The sequence below is a fragment of the Pseudophryne corroboree genome, chromosome 4, assembly GCF_028390025.1.
Source record: "Pseudophryne corroboree isolate aPseCor3 chromosome 4, aPseCor3.hap2, whole genome shotgun sequence".
Taxonomy (NCBI): Eukaryota; Metazoa; Chordata; class Amphibia; order Anura; family Myobatrachidae; genus Pseudophryne; species Pseudophryne corroboree.
This window is the reverse complement of record NC_086447.1, coordinates 358,429,336-358,449,045: the sequence shown is the minus strand read 5'-3', so window position 1 is coordinate 358,449,045 and position 19,710 is coordinate 358,429,336. Positions and strand designations below refer to the sequence as shown.

Here is a 19,710-nt window from a genome sequence, read left to right as displayed (position 1 = left end):
GTCTATCGCTGGTTAGGAGGTACGCGCCCTGGTCAGGATCGCCAATATCCTATCCGTCGCTACCAATCACGCCAACGGAGAGAACAGCAGCAGGGCGCGAGTACATCAGCAAGCGACTCAGAGTATGCTCCTGAGATGACCCCTTCATCAGATCCTCAGCTCCCTTTAGGCCAAGACCCCCGGGTTATTCAGACCCACTCCAACCACGTGCTTACGCCAGGAATCGGACGTGGGAGAGGACGCGGTGGTCGAGGCAGAGCCAAAGGGACATCCGGGCAAAAGCCGCCGCGACAATGAGAGAATCTGTTTTCAACTTATCTTCCACTCCTCTTTCAGATATGGAACACCAAGTATTAGCCAAGGGATTATCCTTTGTCCCTACAAATGTTCCTGATCCACTTGAGTGGAAAGTTGAAATGCTCCGCCTTAATAGATCCCCGAGAAGGAGGGACCATCCATTACCACTGTTCCTGCGCAATTACAAGCGATTGCCCCTCGATCACAGTTCGATCCACCAAGCCTTAACCCGTCCATTCGGACGTTTACACGCATGTTGGAGACAGAGGGTAACTGCCGAACAACTGACTCTGGACATTCCAACATGACTACACAAGAGATGGCGGCATTGAAGGATCTGTCCAGCAGAACTGATATAGTGATCCGGAAAGTGGACAAAGGGGGGGCTATAGTGGTTCAGGACTTGGGGGACTATATCAAGGAGAGCGAACGTCAATTGAATGAACCTGCCATTTATAAGAGGTTGACTAGGGACCCTACTAAGGTATTTAAGAATGAGTTGGATGAGGTGTTGAAGGATGCCCTAGAACAGGGGACTATTACTCCACAAGTGCTTAAGGCCCTTACAGTAGATTTTCCAAAAGCTCCATTGTTCTACACTGTCCCCAAAGTTCATAAAACTTTGATTGATCCTCCTGGCCGGCCAATTGTGTCGGCCAGAGGATCTTTGTATCACCCTATATCCATCTTTTTAGATGCATATCTCAACCCCTGTATACAATCTATACCTTCCTATCTAAAAGACACAACGTCCTTACTCCTTCAGTTACAGGACCTGGGTCCACTACCTGAGGGGTTAGTCTTTTGTAGTGCTGATGTCACGAGCCTCTATACCTGCATCCCGCACGATGCAGGTATGGAGGCAGTGAGGCTATTGATTGAAAACAATCCTGAGTACAAAGGGCCTGAGATCACATTCTTTTTGCCCTTGTTGGATAGAGTACTTAGTCGAAACTACTTTGTCTTTAATGGTAAATTTTGGTTGCAACTAGCTGGGTGTGCGATGGGGTCGGCAGTGGCCCCGTCGTATGCGAATGCATTTATGTACCAGGTAGAATGCCAAATGTTTTCTCTGGATCCTGAGGTATCAATGCATGTCTTTTTCTATAGGCGCTATATAGACAACCTTTTGATTTTATGGCAGGGCCCGAGGGAACAAATTGTCTCTCTCTTGGATAACCATAATAGAACTCGTCATGTAGTACAGTTTACCTACGTGACCCATGAGGATACTATCAATTACTTAGATGTGACCATAACTAACAAGGATGATCGCCTGGCCACTTCTTTGTACGTTAAAGCCACTGACAGAAATACCTTATTGAAGTATCAGAGTTTACATCCAGCTCTATTACGTAAGGGACTACCGTACTCGCAATTTTTACGGGTGCCGAGAATTACATCTGATCCAGAGGAGACCCTTAGGGCATTAGACAAGATGGTCTATAAATTTGTAGAAAGAGGTTACCCAATTGGGGACCTTGAGGTTTCCAAAAGACGGGTATATCAGTCAGCAATAAGTAATTTTTGTTTTTTGGTATGTTTGTTTCTCTTGACAAGCATACTTGAGACAGTGTATCTATTATCTGGTCTCCAGTATGGATTGTTTATCAATTATACACTGTTGCAGAATAGTGGATACAAAACTGTATTAAATTACATTAACACTATTACTGCAGTCTTGAACAGTGGACTGATGTAAAGAGTGCATATATGTTACAAAATTTCCATATAATTCATAGTGCTCTCTTTTTATGTTGCTTATATCTGTTCTCAAATTTTACTCCTTGGTACATGTACTAGTGACATTTTTCTTGCAAAAATATTATAGGCTATCGTTTATTCAGTGTATGGTATTACTTCTAGGATATAGTCTCTCAAGAGAGCCTAACAGTAGCCTAATTAGCACTGACTAATTTAACTAATATTTCATATTGCTTATTTAATCACATTCCTTTTTTTCTTTTTGCCTAAAACAATAAATTTAAAGATAATTAACATCAGTGTGATGATCCTATCTTATAGGCAAAAATATATGAATTTCATATTCATATTTTAGATATATAAAATAAAGCAAAATAAAAAACTTATTTTTCTGCATTTTTTCAGGCTATCAAATAGGATAGAATGCCTGTTCTTCCTGTAATATTCTTTTAGATATGGAAATAAAAGTTTGAAATATTTTTAATATAAAATAATCATTTCAAAAGAGTGCGCCACACACTAAGCTCCTTTAGTGGCAGGTCCACTAGTGACCTACACTAACAATCTCCCCCAAAACAATACTATAATCTTGCTTAGTGGCGCACCTCCAACCCTCATTGATTTTTAGAAGGACCTCTTAGTGGCCCTTATTTGAATTTCTTCCTCAAATGGTTGGTTTCTACACTTTATATCCTGTAATTTTCTTAGTTACCAGTGCAGTATCTATTGGACTTTGTGTCCTCCCCCTTAGAAAAGGGTATTGGAGATGACCAGACAACATGTTTTGGAATCTAGCCCCAGTAGAAAACAGCCCTCTCGGGACATATTTCCCTGGGTTAACAAACATACCATTATGAGCAAAAAAGTAGTTAAAAAAGCTAAACAAATGTGGCCCATCATACAAACGGATGGAGCGTTGTCTTCTATGGCAAATACTGCTTTGTTGCCAAGCCATACCAGAGGGAGGAATATTAGTGATTTCATTGTGAAATTAGATATTACGGATATGGCTAAGAGTAGGGAAACCCATTTTTTAAGACCTAAAAATGGATGTTATCGATGCTTGGGGTGTGCCACATGTAACACACTGACTGTTGGCACCTCTTTTAATCATCCGTCCACAGGTCGTAAAATACCTATTAAGCATCGGTTGACGTGCACTACCTCATATGTGGTTTATCTCCTCACGTGCCCTTGTGGCCTTGCATACGTTGGCAAGACCATAAGGCAGCTTCGTGAGAGAATGGCTCTCCATAGGAGTGCCATCAAGAAGGCTTTTGAAAAGAGAGTAGTGACCAACCATTTGCACGGCATTGCATGTTAACTGGCCATGGTGTGGCTAGCATTAGAGCCATCCTTATTGACCATGTCCCCAGTACACTTAGGGGGGGGCAATAGGGATAGGGCATTATTACAGAAGGAATCTAGATGGATTTTTAAATTGGGAACACTGTCACCCAGGGGGCTCAATGAGAACCTGGGATTGCAGTGTTTCCTTTGATGCAATGTTTAGGTTCTTTATTATGTGTTTTCATTGGTAGTAGCCATTACTGTATAGTCCCAGTGCTTATTCCGTCTCAGGTTTATATATATTACCTAGACGCTATTGAAATATTACTTAAGCACAATTTAAATGTAACTTGTCCATTAGGCCTCGCTTTTCACATATTTTAGGTGTACTAAGTGTTTTTAATTCACAGTATAAGTGTCCTATCACTTTTCTTTTTGTTTACTATATGTCACTGTGTTTTTCCGTAGTGGACGTACCAGAAGTGTGATCAGTCGCTATGGTTACCCGCCTGCGACGTGGCGCGCCGTGACGTCAGGGGAAGGCGACGCGGAAGTGTGGCTGGACGGAATGGCAGGCGGTCGCGCCGCGAAGCAGGTGAGTATGATCTGCACTAATGTCTCTGTCTGTTCTCTATAAAATGTTGTTTGTTTGTTCTATGTGGCTTGTCTGGCCCTGAGGACGGGGCTTGTTCCCCGAAACATGTCGGCTTCATTAAAGTGATTTATCTTACTTACGCTGCTGAGTCTGCATGAGTGCCGCCCGCACTACTTCTGCTATTTACTTGGGATTCTGCATCTCCAACTGGGAAGGCACCTCAGCCGTTGCTAATATTATTGAGTGGAGTGCCGGGCTATTCCTGTTTGTATATATATAAATATATATATATATATATATATATATATATGTATATACACACACACCATTCCACAAAAAATTAGTTATGATCAGTAGTGCAAGAAGCATACCTGATAAATGCAGTCTTTCTCCCGGTTAGTTCCTGCTCCAGCAACTTGATATATTATCTGTGATGAAATCTACAATGAAAACAAAGTCCACTCTTTTTTGACCTGAGGGTAGGCTTATGAAATACTGGTTCAGAGGGTAGCTGGAGTGTGGATTTAGGTTAGGTCGCAAGGTTCTCTATTTCTTTTTCATTCATACTTTCTTATGCACAATATTTTTAGCAAACAAAACAAACAGGGGTTCCTTCCTGCCTCACACCTGTTATTAACAGCATCTATATAGCACCACTAAAATGTACAATTGCACACAAGGAAGCTTGTAAGCCAAAACAGGAAACACTGGCAGATACAGTACATGAATGATCACAAGCTTACACTCTGAGTCTGAAGTTAATTCAAGAATGGTCAATGAGGAATTGTGTCACTACAGTTACCTTAATTTGCAAATGTGATATAGGGCCCAATAATCCACATTTTTTATGCTGACGTGATAAATTATTTAGTCCTAAATTTGCAAGTTGAAAATTGAAACCCTGCTGAGGATTTTCTCACCATTTTGCTGAGGCCTTTTTTACAACATTATCGCTCGTCACATTCCAACATTAATGTCACAGATTTTATAATGCAGTACCCATACAAATTATATGTTGTTTTGAATCAGAATACTTTGTATTGTTAGAAATAAAGGGGGAGGGGATTTACTAATAATCGTTTTGGGCTGCGATCCGTGACTGCTCTTGTCACCGGAACATTTTTATGCTGTATGTAGCACATTTACTAACAATCATGTTGGCTTGCGAATTGCCTTTTGATGATGTATTTAGTCGCTTTGTGGTGCATGCAATATTACTCAGTTTGGGTGTTCGCATGTGAATGCGCCACAAATTGCATGACAAATCACACATGAATGCATAGAAAGTCGCATGTCAACACCACTGATTTCGCACCTGAATTTGCAAAGTAAGTCGCAGTTAATTGGTGAAAACCGCAAACACATGATTGGCCAGAAATCGCACATGCTACAGTGGCATCACCATGTTGTTAGAAAAATGCCCCCAAACCACCGAAACAGGTGGATCGGTGGCATTTGTGTTGGAGTGTGGTTAAGGAGAATTGGTTATTAGATTTTGCAATTGTTACCTGGGTCTGTAAATTGTCTTACCTATTTGTGTTGTCTTGTTTAGTTTTAAAATCTGTCTTTTTTTGTACTGTGAGGTGGTTTGTTATTTTTAGAGTATGATGAGAAGGAGGTTCCTGTCCAACAGCCTTTGGTGGAGTCAGAGTGGGAGGAGGATGATGATGGCTCTTCAGTCAGGGGCAAGACAAAGAGTGGCCGCAATGTGCGGTTCAGCTCTGATGAAAATGTTACATTACAATGTTGCATGACAACCACCTGTTTGGCCACTACTCCTCCAAGAAGCTGTAAGAAGACCCTAATGTGGCAACAAATCTTTCTCGGGAGCCACTAAAGTGCAATCTGCAAAATGTGCTTTGACAACATCAAATGTCTGGTCAAGCACAAAATGGCCACTGAGTGGTACTACCTCCCCTTTCCAGCTGGAGTGACTGGAATATGAAGAGCCACTGCATAGCATCATCCCACTGGAAGTGGTTCATGCACTCCATGTACAGGATACAGATGCCCTGCCCAAACACGGTAATAGCTTACTGATAACCTTTGTGATATTACTTTATTGTGGTCAGTGTGACATAATGTTCTGTTTTTATTAAAGCTGTACTTTTATCCAAATCTGCATAGCACTTACAGTATGTCCTGTGTTTTGTGCAGACCAGGAATTGTGAATGAGTCATGTTTGCAAATATGTGTCCAAACAATTATTATCTTTTTGATGCCCATGTTGTATCTGGTTTAGAAAAAAACAAAAGATAAATTGAATTAGTCACAATGGAAACACCAGGTTTACTTGTTTGTGCATTCACTAAATGCACTACAATTATGTTTTTCCATGTGCAAAATCAACATTACAAAACATTAAACCTATATTATTATTATTATCCTTTATTTATATGGTGCCACAAGACACACCAGGAAGGGTGAAACAAATGACTGAGGATCTAGGTAGACTAGAGGAATGAGCAAGAATGTGGCAAGTACAGTTTATTGCCCAAAAAATGCAAAATCGTGCACTTAGGTCTCAAAAACTCAATGTCACAACTGAGGGCCTGAGCTGACGGGAGGCAGCCTCAGTTGTAGGGGCTGAGATGTACCGGAACCTGGGAGGTTGTATCAGACCCCTGGACATGTAAGTAACATAAATAATAACTGCCCGAAGGCGTGACCACGACAACTTGGATAAAAGTCAATGATGTTTATTATGACAACTCCGCAACACAGCAGCAGTAAAAGAAAACGTAAAAGTCAGCAAAGAATAAATACAGTTCCTGGGTACTACAGGATGGCAGGAGCCACAGGGCACTGGTAGTGTGAGATAGTTCTTATGATCTTCTAGATGGAAAGTCCTTACCAGGCCCGACTGTAGCAATGGAGATAACCCAGGATTGTGCCAGCTGGTGTTCCAGGAAAAGCTGGGTTGCTGAGGATAAAACAGCTGCTGTGGATACTGGCTGGAACCAGACTGTTGTTAGCACGGAGTGGATACTGGCTGGAACCAGTTAAATAATAAATGAACTTGGGAGCGATGAAATATGAACTGAAATGTAGAACTTGAGAGCGGAGAAATAATAATACCGGTGGAGAGTGGTAAAGTGTAGAAAGGACACCGGCCCTTTAAGGGAAGCTGTACTCTGCTGGAAGCTGAGCTGGAAGCAGGTAATGTTGTTGCTGGAAACAGATGAATCCACAATGGATTGGAGAGTCAGGCTACACCGCAGGTGGAATGCTGGTGCGGGTCTCTATGGTGGAAGTCTTGAGACAGGAGCTGGAACCTGGAAGACAATCACAGGAGAGAGACAAACAGGAACTAGGTTTGACAACCAAAGCACTGACGCCTTCCTTGCTCAGGCACAGTGTATTTATACCTGCAGCAAGGAAGGGATTGGCTAGGCAATTATGCAGATTATCAATACTGAGAACAGATTGGTGGAAATGATCAGCTGACAGAATCCAAGATGGCTGCGCCCATGCAGACACTTGGAGGGAAGTTTGGTTTGTAATCCATGTGGTAATGAAAACAGTAATGGCGGCGCCGGCCACCGGAGACAGGAGGCGCCAGGCTGACAGATGCACATCCAACCACGCGGACACAGCAGAGGCCGCGGCTGACGTAATCGCCACTCAGACACTCTGCATGCAGAAGTTCAGGGACGGCGGCGGAGGCCGCGGGAGACGCCATGCCAGGTGTAATATGGCGTTTACTGTGACAGCGTCCCAGAGTGACAGGAGAGGATACAGGAATGTACACATCAGGATAACAGATGGGATCCGGTCCTGGAGCGCTGAGCCAGCCTTAGGAGGCATTTGATGGGTAAGAAATGGCGTCCAGATACCCGGATCGTGACACTCAAAGGCTAAATATAGTATCAATGGCACTATAATGGAAATTACTGTGGAGGCCAGGGATCTAGGAGTTACCCTTTCAGAAGACTTGAAGGCACGTAAGCAATACAAACTGAGCCGGCCCTAACCGATATGATGCCCTAGGCAAGATTTTGGCTGGTGCCCCCTAGCACCGCCGCTAGTTCTGCAAGAGATGCCTGGCAGGAGTCAGCTGGCAGCTCTGCTAACATCAGGCGCATTTTGTTTATGAAAATGCATCTTATTTGCATTACTATGTGGCTAGAATGCACAAGCAGCTTCTGCTGATTAAAATGATATGCAGCATGCCTATATTCTGTGTGCGACTGTGGCTGTATCTGCATATACGAAATGCTACATTACAGTGATATCCAGGAATACACGCAACGTAGCATTTCGTATGCAGATACAGCCGCAGTTTCACACAAAATTTAGGCATGCCGCATATCATTTTAATCAGCAGAAGCTGCTGGTGCCCCTAAGCATACCAAATGCCCTAGGCGTTTTCTTAGTTTGCCTATGCCTAAGGCCAGCTCTGAATACAAAAAAGCAATGAGGAAGGCAAGTCAGATGCTTAGCTGCACAGGGAGAGGAATCAGTAGCAGGAAAAATAAGTAAAAATGTCACTGTATAGGTCATTGGTACGGCCTCATCTAGAATACGGCCTTCAGTTCTGGAGGCTATGGGGTATATTCAGTTGAGGTCGGATCCATTCCGACATTCATTTGTCAGAATGGATCTGCCCCCTATTTGTTCAGAAGGTTATAAATATATTAGAGACTGTACAAAGAAGGGCAACTAAAATGGTGCAAGGTCTACACCAGAACACTTATCAGTAAAGACTAAAAGATCTTAATATGAATAGTTTGGTGCAGAGATGGGGGATGGGGGGGGGGGGGGGGAGGGGGGCAGACAAAATAGTAACTAGGTAGGTTCAGAGGAAATTTGAGGAAAAATTACTTCACAGAAAGGGTAGTGGATAAGTGGAATAGTCTCCCATCAGAGCTGGTAGAGGCTAAAACAGTAGAGCAATTTAAGCATGCTTGGGATAGACATAAGGATATCCTTACAAAGAAATAAGGATCAAATAGGCTTGAGATTACCAAAAAAGGGGGAGACTTAATGGGCCAAGTGGTTCTTATCTCCCGTCAATTTCTATGTTTCCATATTTTTATTTCTGCATCTAAAGGGCTGAAATTCATTGCAAACTTGTCGAAGTGTATGGTACAGTGGGCGGGATGTACTAATGTACATCGCCGCCCTGCGCCACGATGCTGATCGCATATGTACTAACATATGCGATCAGCATTGCGGAGGACAGCTCTTCCGATGAGAGCTGACCTCCGCGATGCGCAGCGGCAGCCTGACTTCCGGGATTCGGCCCGGGAGTCAGTCTGCGCATGCGCGGGGTGACGGGGGCGGCCGCAGGGCATGCTGGGATGGATCCGATCGGATCCCTCACACAGCGCCGCGGAGAGAAGCCCATAGGCTTCTATGGACTATCGCCAGCTAAAGCTGGCGTACCCCGCCGCGGCGCTGACCTGCCGGCCGGGGGTTAGTACATCAGGAAAATGCGGTAAACAGGGAGTTTACCGCATTTTCCGCTTAGTACATCCGGCCCAGTATGTCATATCACGGAAACATCACATCATGTCAACATCACGTCATGTCACGGAAACAGGTTTGGGGTGCATGGTCTTTGATAACGGCAGGACAGACTTTCAAGATGAGCAGCGATATGGCCAGCCAAGCACGTCCATCACAGGCAGTGCACCAAACCCAAACCTGTTTCCATGACATGACGTTATCACCTTATACCTCAACAAGATAGGGATGAATTTCACTTGTCAACATTGCGAACATGTTGGTATTTCAATAATGTTGACATAACTGTCGATATTGTGGTGTCAGCATTATGATTGTCGACATTTTTAATGTCAACATGACAACTGCACCCCATTTGGAGATCTGTGGGGGAGCGCATGATATAGAATTAAACGTGAGCTCATTTGCACCATATAGAAATATGATACGTACACATAAAACCTGTTCCCCTGTGCATGCAAAATTTTGCACAGATGTTCTACATAAAGGCCCTAATTCAGACCTGATCGCTGTGCTGCAAATTACAGTGTCCTGCGATCAGATAGTTGCGCCCAGGGGGAGTGAAAATTCACTCAGTGTAAGTGTGCGAATGCATGTGTACGCTGTGCAAAAATTCCCCTCAGTCAGCGGACAGCTGCAAAACTGTTCACATCACACTCACTATAGAATGATTTTTCCATACTGTGCAGTGTGTGCGTAGCCCACGACTTACTCCTACAGTGCGATCCAAACAGGCTGATCGGGTTCGGAGCTGACGTCACACACCCGCCCTGAAATCGCTTGGGCGTTTTTCCTTACACTCCCAGAAAACGGTCAGTTACCACCCACAAACGTCCTCTTCCTGTCAATCACCTTGCGAACAGCTATGCGAATCGAATTTTTTTCAGCACTATGCTGTTGCTGTTTGGTGATGCGCATGCACATTGCGGTGCACACGCATTCGCAGTAGTTCGATAATCACCCACTGTGCGAAAACGCACAGCAGCGATTAGGTCTGAATCAGGCCCAAAGTTCAATACAGTTTCCAATTTGTTGATGATGACATTTTTATTTAAAGTTTTAAAATGTAAAGTTGCATGTATCTTTAGATGTTAGAGGTGAGGTCAGGGGCCCCCACACTATAGCAAAAAACGTCCCTGACATGGCCCACTCTTCACTCTTCCTGATGCTCCATGTATAAAAAACAGTAAATGTCAGTGATGGATGAGTTTTATTTTTGTGACGCAGACAGCTTTGCTTCAATCTCTATAGTGGGTGGTCATGACTGACTATCAGAACTCCGCCCCCTCGGGGATATAATGCTGCGACTTACGGGTGTAACGGGAAGGCCTAGTGCCAGGAAGTTCAGAGACCTGAGATGCTGTAACAGATAGTGTGACAGATGTATTTACCAGGAGATGGGATAAAGAAGTGATAAAGCAGTGATAAGTGCAAGGTGATAATGCACCAGCCAGACAGCTTCTGTCATTTTTCAAATCTGTAATGATTGACTGGTGCGTTATCACCTTCCACTTATCACTGCTTTATCACTTCTTTATCCCTTCTCCTGGTTAATACATCTTCCCCAGTGTTTTTTTCTCTCTTTCTCTCGCTCCCTCTTCTTTTCTTGCTCGCTCTCTCTCTCTCTCTCTCTCGCTTTCTCTTTTTCTCTCTTCTTTTTCTCACTCTCTGACATCTCTTTCTCTTGCTGACACCTTCTCTCTCATTCACCTCTCTCTCCCAGACACCCTTTCTCTCTATGGACAGGATGTACTTAGCATCACTTCCACGATGTGGTTATTCCTGCCACTTTCAACCTACATACTAATCGCATGTGTACTAACATATGCGATTAGTATTGCAAAGGACAACTCTCTCGATAAGAGCTGGCATTACTGACAAAAGCTGGCATTACCCACTGCATCCAAGCCCCAGAATGCATTTCGGTGCTTGGTACATACGGGAAATGCGGCCAAATTCCTAAAATGGGAGTTTTTGGATGCATCTTCAGTTTAGTACATCTCTCCCTGACACACTCTCTCTTCATCCCCTCTTTCACTCTCTCTCTCTCTCTCCTTGACACCTTCTCTCTCTCCCTGATACCTTCTTTCTCACTCCCCTTTCTCCTTGGCATCCTTTCTCTCTCCCCCCCCCCCCCCCGATACCCTCTCGCTCTTCCCTCTCTCTTTCCCTTGCTTCCCTCCCACTCTCCCTGAAACCCTCTCTGTCTCTCTCTCTCTCTTGCTTTGCCCGCTCTTCGTGACACCCTCTCTTTCTCTATACCTGACATTCTCTCTCTTGCTCCCCTCTCTCTTCCCGGCACCCTCCCTCTCTCCTCCTCTCTCTCTTCCTGACACCCTCTCTGTCTCACTCTCTCTCACTTATGTCCCTCTTTTTCTTCCTGACATCCTCACTCTCTCCCTGACACCCTCTCCCTGACACCCTCTCTGTCTCTCATGCCTCTCTTTATTTCCCTCCCATTCCCTTTATTAGAAAGAGGGATGATCTGGCAACCTTAACTACAATGCTGTTGGTCAGTGGAGAGTCTAGAGACAAGGGGGCACATGTATTAAGCGTGGAGAAGTGATAAAGCAGTAATAAGTGCAAGGTGATAACGTACCAGATAATCATCTCCAATAAATAAATTGACAGTTAGGAGCTGATTGGCTGGTGCGTTATTACTTTCCACTTATCACTGCTTTATCACTTTGTCAGGCTTAATACATCTGCCCCAAGGTAAGGGGCGTAGTAGTGGCAATGGAGGGGAATGGTGTAAATTTTATGGTGGGGCACCGACAACTTAGTTATCCCGGAGCCCCCACTAACCTTAATCCAGTCCTGGTGAGGGGTAACTCTGTGCTTTACCTAAAGATGTTTCTAGTCCTGTGTTTTCTAAGTTGCACAAAGATGCCACATGTAACACATATAATTGAATCAATACTTACACCATACCTTCCAACATGACCCTCTCCAGGAGGGACAGAATGCTCTGTTCCTGCACTTCCCTCTTAATATATGATTGCCATCACCTGTGTTGAACTAGTTGTTTGATAAGAAAGGCGTTTCACCACAGGTGATGGCAATAATTAATTAAGAAGGAAGTCCAGGAGCAGAGCATTCTGTCCCTCCTGGAGAGGGTCATGTTGGGAGGTATGCTTACACCATACTTGCCTACCTTTGATGGAGAAAATGCTCTGCTCCTGGACTTTCCTGGTAATGTATGATTGCCATCACCTGTGGTGAGCTAGTTAATTGATAAGAAAGATGTTTCACCACAGGTGAAATACAAACTCATACATTACCAGGAAAGTCCAGGAACAGAGCATTTTCTCCCTCATGGAGAGGGTCAGGTAGGCAAGTAGGGCTTACACACAAGTGTGTTTTGTGCTGCTGTAGACAGTGAATCAAACCATTCATGACAGGGTTTTGTTTATTGCTAAACCACACATTACACAAAGATGGGTGGAGGCTTTTCTTATTGTCACTTGGGAAAAATACCTCCAGCACTTCAGCTCATATGTAATAAAGATGTCACATGATACTTATTCATTATCTACATGTGACGTGTGAGGTTTCCTGGAGGACCCTGAATCAATTTTGATTTCATAGTGCAAGTAACAATCTTTCTCGCCCTGTTCAGAGGTCTCTACATGACATGGAGCTAACACTCTTATTAATCTTTGGTTTTACCTGTGTGGTGCAGAGCCAGTTTACAGGTAAGAGAGGATACATAATTCCAGGACTTAATTTATTAGAAATTCAAAGTAACTATTTAGTGTCTACTTCAGTGGTTCCCAAATGTAGTCCTTAAGGCACCACAACAGTTAGGGTTACCACCTCATCCCTTTAATACTGGACACATATTAATTACACAGATTCTGTGGCTGGCTGCCTTCAAGACTCCATTTCACCTGGTTTTAATCAGCCACAGAACCTTTGTAATTAATATGTGTGCAGAATTAAAGGGATGAGGTGGTAACTCTACCAATTAAGGACATCTCTGTTTGTGCACAGATTTTATAATCAAACTGACTGAGGTACTAATTAAGTCACCTGTGCCTAAACAAGGATATTTTAAAAACTGGGACTGTTGAGTGCCTTGAGGACCACATTTGGATACCAGTGGTTTAGTTAATAAGTAATTTAGTGTGATTTACAAAGCAAACAATTGGTTTTGGGCACCCATCAACAAACCTGATATTATCAGTAACAAAATTACATTTGACAGCTCGAGACCCTCAAACTTAACCCCTTCTGTAAGGTACAAAATGCTCTACTCCTGGACTTCCCACTTAATGTCTGATTACAGTCACCTGTGTTGAACTATTTGCTGAGAAAGGCGTTTTATCACAGGTGACTGCAATCATACAATAAGTGGGAACTCCTGGAGCAGAGCATTTTGTACCTGGTGGATGGGATTATGTTGGAGGGTATGCATCTCTCATGTCACCTGAGAAGTCTGAGCAGTGATTTGAGACAAATCTGTAAATTATCAGTTTATTTAGGAGATGGGAAAACAGTATACAAACAGGCAGTGTTTTGACAGATTATTTCCACTCTTGCATCATCTGAGCAAATTGGAACAACCAAAATATTCAATGATTTAAAGACTGGTGCATTGCTGCTAGATCTGATGTGCAGGATTGCAGTTTTGCACCCAATTACAAACATACCTCCCAACATTACCCTCTCCAGGAGGGACAGAATGCTCTGCTTCTGGACTCTTAATTTATGATTGGTGGCACCTGTACTGAACAGGTTAATGGATAAGAAAGGTGTTTCAGCACAGGTGATGGCAATCAAATTAAGAGGGAAGTCCAGGAGCAGAGCATTCTGTCCCTCCTGGAGAGCGTCATGTTGGGAGGTATGTATAAATTACTTTCCGTGTTTGTTCAAATGCCATTTTATTTAGTAATTATGATAAAAGCTGTGTCTGTTTCAGGTATATATACCAGTAGTTCTCAAACGTGGTCCAAAAGGCACCCCAACGGTCCAGGTTTTAAGGATATCCATGTTCGAGCGCATGTGAAGTAATTAGTACCTCAGTCATTTTGAGTTAAGCATCTGTGCTCAGGCATGGATATCCTTAAAACTTGGTTCGTTAGGGTACCTTGAGGGCTATGTCTGGGAACCACTGATATAGACACAAGTATATGTGAGTAGTAAAATATCACATCTCCCTAAAAATCACACCTCCCAACATGACCCTCTCCAGGAGGGACAGAATGCTCTCCTCCTGGGCTTCCCTCTTGATGTATGCTTGCAATCATCTGTGCTGAGACACCTTTCCTATCAATTAATCTGTTCAAAACAGGTGTCGGCAATCACAAATTAAGAGAAAAGTCCAGACACAGAGCATTCTGTTCCTCCTGGAGAGGGTTATGTTGGGAGGTTTGCGTCAATAGATGTGTTATAGTAATGACAACCAGAGGATGTTTTTTATGAATTGACCAAGTATGGCACAGAAAGTAGAATCCTCCTAAATTGCATTTATATGAAATCATAGGGTCTCCAGGCTCTAGGTCAGTGATGGCTAACCTTGACACTCCAGCTGTTGTTGAACTACATATCCCAGCATGCCCTGCTACAGTGCTGTTATTTGGCCATGCTTAAACTGATGCAGAGCATGCTGGGATGTGTAGTTCAACAACTGGAGGGTCAAGGTTAGCCATCACTGCTCTAGGTCGACTATGGGAAGGTTGACAGTCATTAGGTTGATCACTAATTAGGTCAACATAGATAAAAGGTAGACTTGTAAAAGGTTGACAGTGCTTATGGTTGATGGGTACAAAAGGTCGATAGGTTCAAATGGTTGACAGCTTTTTTTTTTTTAGCATTTAATCAATTTTTCCCACTTTACCATCCACATGGACTACGAATGGTAATAGTAACTTGTGCTGAGTGCATCGGCAGCAGAGTGAGGAGAAGTGGTGGGCGAAGTAGTTCACTAATTTGTCTTCCATCTGCTTTGACGGCAAAAACTAAAAAAAACTTTAAAATGTTGTGTCAACCTTTATTGTGCTAACTTTTTTTGTCGACCTTTTGTCAAGTCAACATTTTGACTCTGTTGACATAAAGCATGTTGGCCTTTATACGACTATAGACCTTTTCCATGTAGATCTGCTGATCCATACCTTAAATCATACTGTACACGTAGAACTAATGACACACTGTATAATTAATAACCTTTTATTTAGCTATGCTGTACTACTTTTTTCATGATGCCCCTTTACCTTATTTTTGTTCTTTTCTACCTTTCAAGATACTGGCTCTTATATAGCATTCTGACACACATTTAAAAGCATAATTCATGTGGTGTATAATAACATTTTATGTTTTATTATAAAGGTAATGCTACATAATTTGCATGTTATCTATCAGATATATATAAGAACAAAAAACTCTCTTATTGTGCTATTTAATGAACGTTTAAAATAATTAAACAGGCTGCCTTGTCTCACTGGGTTACCTGTTAGAAGGAACTCAAGAAATAATGGATATACAATAATAGTGAGACTGGCGCCTCAGTGTTTCTATCTACACCCTGCTACTTATTGCATCTATTATCGATGTGACAAATAGACCCAGAAAATAATAAGGTGCGAGGAGTAGCGTTAAAAAGTGTATAACTTTTGATACAATTTATTACAAGAATTAATAAAAAGGCCATAATCACATAGACATTTGAATAAAAGTTACAAAGCCAGGAAAGAATGTTTCCCTGATATTAACAACAGCTTAAAAGTCACTGCAGGTAATAATATACAGATGTATAGAAGTCCTTTTTCAGTCTCCTTCTTATGTTTAGAGGTCACGGTAAATGTATCAGAAACCCAACGCGTTTCATCTCATGGTGAGACTTCATCAGGCGTACATCTTAGTATATGAATAATTACCATCTTTGCAATTCTAAGGTCGTGAAATACACAATTCAAAGGCGCTTGTATCAATCAGACAGGTCACTGCTCGTTAAAATAAAATATTAAATTATTAAATTTTTCTTACAGCTTCCTATGGATACAGTCTGTAACGGTATTGGCCACCCATTTTATGGCTATGAGGTAAAGGGCCTATGCCAGGCCTGATACCTAGAGCTTACACTCTGCTGTATATATTGCTGTGTGCTGCTGGATACTCTCAGCATCTGTGACACAGTAATACTGATTGGTGTTTCCTTGGAGACTGACTTTTTTTTACATGCAGCCACAGCCCATCACTTGCTGCTCCATTGTGTGTGACTCAGAATCAGGCTCTTACTGCACATCATTTGTCCACCATTAATAGAAATGTAACAATCATATAGCAGTATATGTTAAACTTGTCTTATTTTTCTTTATATACTGTATAGATAAGTCCACTGTCATCTTACCAAGGATTGCAAATAATCATGGTTCGTTTGGCATGACTTATGTGCCCACGAAAATGCGCGTGCGCTGCATATGCCCCCGCTATCCATACGATGGCATGGATGCCTACGCTCCTGCAAAAGCGTTGCATGCGGGAGCGGGTAGACGCAATCGCGATGTGGCTGCACATGCGACATATTCGCGGGTAAAATAACTGCGGACACATATATAGTATGCTTGGACACTCTTGTAATTGCTGGCCTCACCTCTCTGGTGGTTAGCCACATCCCTTCCAGTGACTGACCAATCCCCTTAGTAGGCCTCTATGATTGCATTCCCCTGGTGAGCCCTTCATGCCCCAGTCTGACAGCAGGATGAGCAAGCAAAAAAGAGAAAATAGGTAAAGTGATGACTCATGAGTAGTCTGTGTAGAGCGGAGGTAATTAGTAAAATAGGTTATGTAGGTTACGTGGGTGGTTCTTGAATTTGATAAGCTTACCTAAAGAGGTGAGTTTTCAGGCAATGGGTGCAGCTCAAATAAAGTCCTGTAATTGTGAATGGGTGCAGGTGAGTGTGAAAAGATATACTGTATGTTGGTGTAGTTTGCAAATCCTTTTTGAGATATTGGGACTACTTACCCTTATGAGAAGATACATTTGTTCCTCACTAATGATTTGAGCATCATCTGTTATGTGGGACACCTGCTCACTAATGAACTACTTAGCAACAGCCAAACAATATGGCTGATAGGTCTCCCAGGCAACATGCCCCAGGATGGGACCGTACAGTATAGCTTTTTGGCAACAAAGCTGATAGGCCTATGGGTTTTCAGGCAACAAGCCCAGTGGTGGGTTTAATTGGACAACTTTTTTTATTTCCATTAAAAAAACTCTTGAATTATTATCAAGAGACCTGTAGCCTACTAGTTATCTAAATATTACTACTTGCTGCTATTGTTACTGTATTACTGGAAGTTCTCTATATGTGGCTAACATACATGCAAATATTGGAACGCTATATATTTTTTTCAATCGTATCTGTCACAATTTAGCTTTACATACTGTAAACCATTAGAGGCTGTTGTAACCATCAAGATTTCCTGTAGTAGTTATCCTACTATAAGAATTTTCCTATACAACTACTACCACTAAGTGTGGGCACCATGATAGGTGCTGGGGTACTCCAAGAAAAAGGGGTGTGGTCTCATGACAAGGGGTGTGGTCTAGTAGGATACGCCATCCCCGTGAGCCACACCCCTCTTTTTCATCATCACAGTGGTGCATATACATAAGGTGACAGAGGGGCATAAACAGGGTGACAGAGGGGCATACACGGAGTGACAGTGATGTATACACACAGGGTGACAGTGGGGTATACACATGGTGTGACAGAGAGGCATACACAGTGTGACAGAGTATCATACACAGGGTAACATACGCACTGGATGACAGTGGCGTATACACATGGGGTGACAGTGGCGTAAACACATGTGTAATGATATTCTCATATAACGACTGCCCAATATATGAGTGCATATATGTACATACTGTTATACATGACTGTCTATTCCTGTTCAAAGGTATATATATACACCTGTATATATAGAGAGAGACTAGTATATATGCTCTACTAATTTATTGGACATGGACTGAATGGAGTATCCCTGGTGATATAGGGAAGGGTGTAGTATAATACAACAGAAGGACACTGTGGGTGAGGTAACCTTTTGCTCAAGCACTAGATTGAAATAGGGAGGTTACCTGATTGGAGGATGAAGTGCCTGGAATAACCCTGGGCACATGTCTGTACAGGTGGCTCACGAGACCTCGGCGGGAAGAACACATCCACGCGACCCTGATGGCAGCAGTATAAATAGAAGAGCCAGCCACCTGAAGATGGATTGAACCGGGTGCGCAGCCATGGGAGCGGTTTCTCCTCTTCTGCGCCGCTGATGGGAGCTGTAATTGTCGGCGGGCGCTAGAAGAGAGAGTGCCGCGACTACTGGTGGTAGTGCACTGAAGAGCGCTATCCCCCTGTAATCGCCGGCGAGTCACTCAAGAGAGCGGAGATCGGGAGGCGGAGACTCCCGGAGGGAGCCGACATCCTGCAAGGCGGAGCGCCATCAAGAGTGACAGGCCGGGGGAGCGCTGGAACAACACAGAAAGGCGGCGACATCTAGAGAGGCGGAGCGGTACCCAGAGTGACAGGCCGGGGGAGCGCTGGAGAGGTCCGGAGAAGCGGCAACATTTAGAGAGGCGGAGTCACCTCTAGCAGCCGCATCAATACAACGAGCCGGCCAGTACCAAGAGAACTCAGCTGTCAGGTCTGAACAGCGCCTATAAGTTCATCCCAGTTCTGCCAAGTGCCTGCCTGTCGGTGAGCTCCATAGACAAAACTGCAGCCTCACTGTCCACCAATGAGAGTGAGAAAGGGGAGTGGCTTAACTTCAAGTCTTCCAGCTATTGACAGCAGTCAATAATGAAAACATCTAAGGTCTGTGTAAAACTGCACCTAACATTGCACCTACATTCAACAGGGAGACTTATTTATATAGGTATACTTAAATCCTATATAACTATACAGGATATCATACCCGCAAGGAAAGTGAAGTATTATAATTTCCACTAGGAACAGTATTGACTCTGTCAGAGGCTGAGCAATTAATATCGATAAAAGGAGGCATATGGTTTGCAGTACAGGCAGACTCCATGTTTATTGGTCACCGTTGAAAGTTAAATATTATTTATTTAATGACAAGAAGAGGAATATAATATTACTGTCAGATAGACTATTCCATCCTTACAATAACCACTTCCTCCCTTGACGATTAAAAGACTATACTACGCCAGTAAAGGAACAAGCGATTATAGTGACATCTGGAAGATAGTTCTGTCATAACCTCAGTCAGATCACACATAGTAACAGATTGCTTATTCTCAGCGGATACAAAACAGTAACATTACTACCCTGGGAAACTAATTGGATACAAGTAACCATAAATATCTAATAACAATACAGGTTGTTTCCATT

At 43.0% G+C, this 19,710-nt stretch overlaps 1 protein-coding gene across 1 annotated transcript in view; it reads left to right on the top strand.

Moving 5' to 3' along the window:
• The first annotated feature begins 14,144 nt into the window (after positions 1-14,144).
• LOC134911429 (mucin-2-like) overlaps positions 14,145-19,710 on the top strand; it is a 115,542-nt gene continuing 109,976 nt past the window's right edge. The window contains exon 1 of the mRNA XM_063919642.1: positions 14,145-14,198. Coding sequence (XP_063775712.1) covers positions 14,189-14,198 — 10 coding nt within the window. The 5' untranslated portion in view covers positions 14,145-14,188. The remainder of the gene's footprint in view (positions 14,199-19,710) is intronic.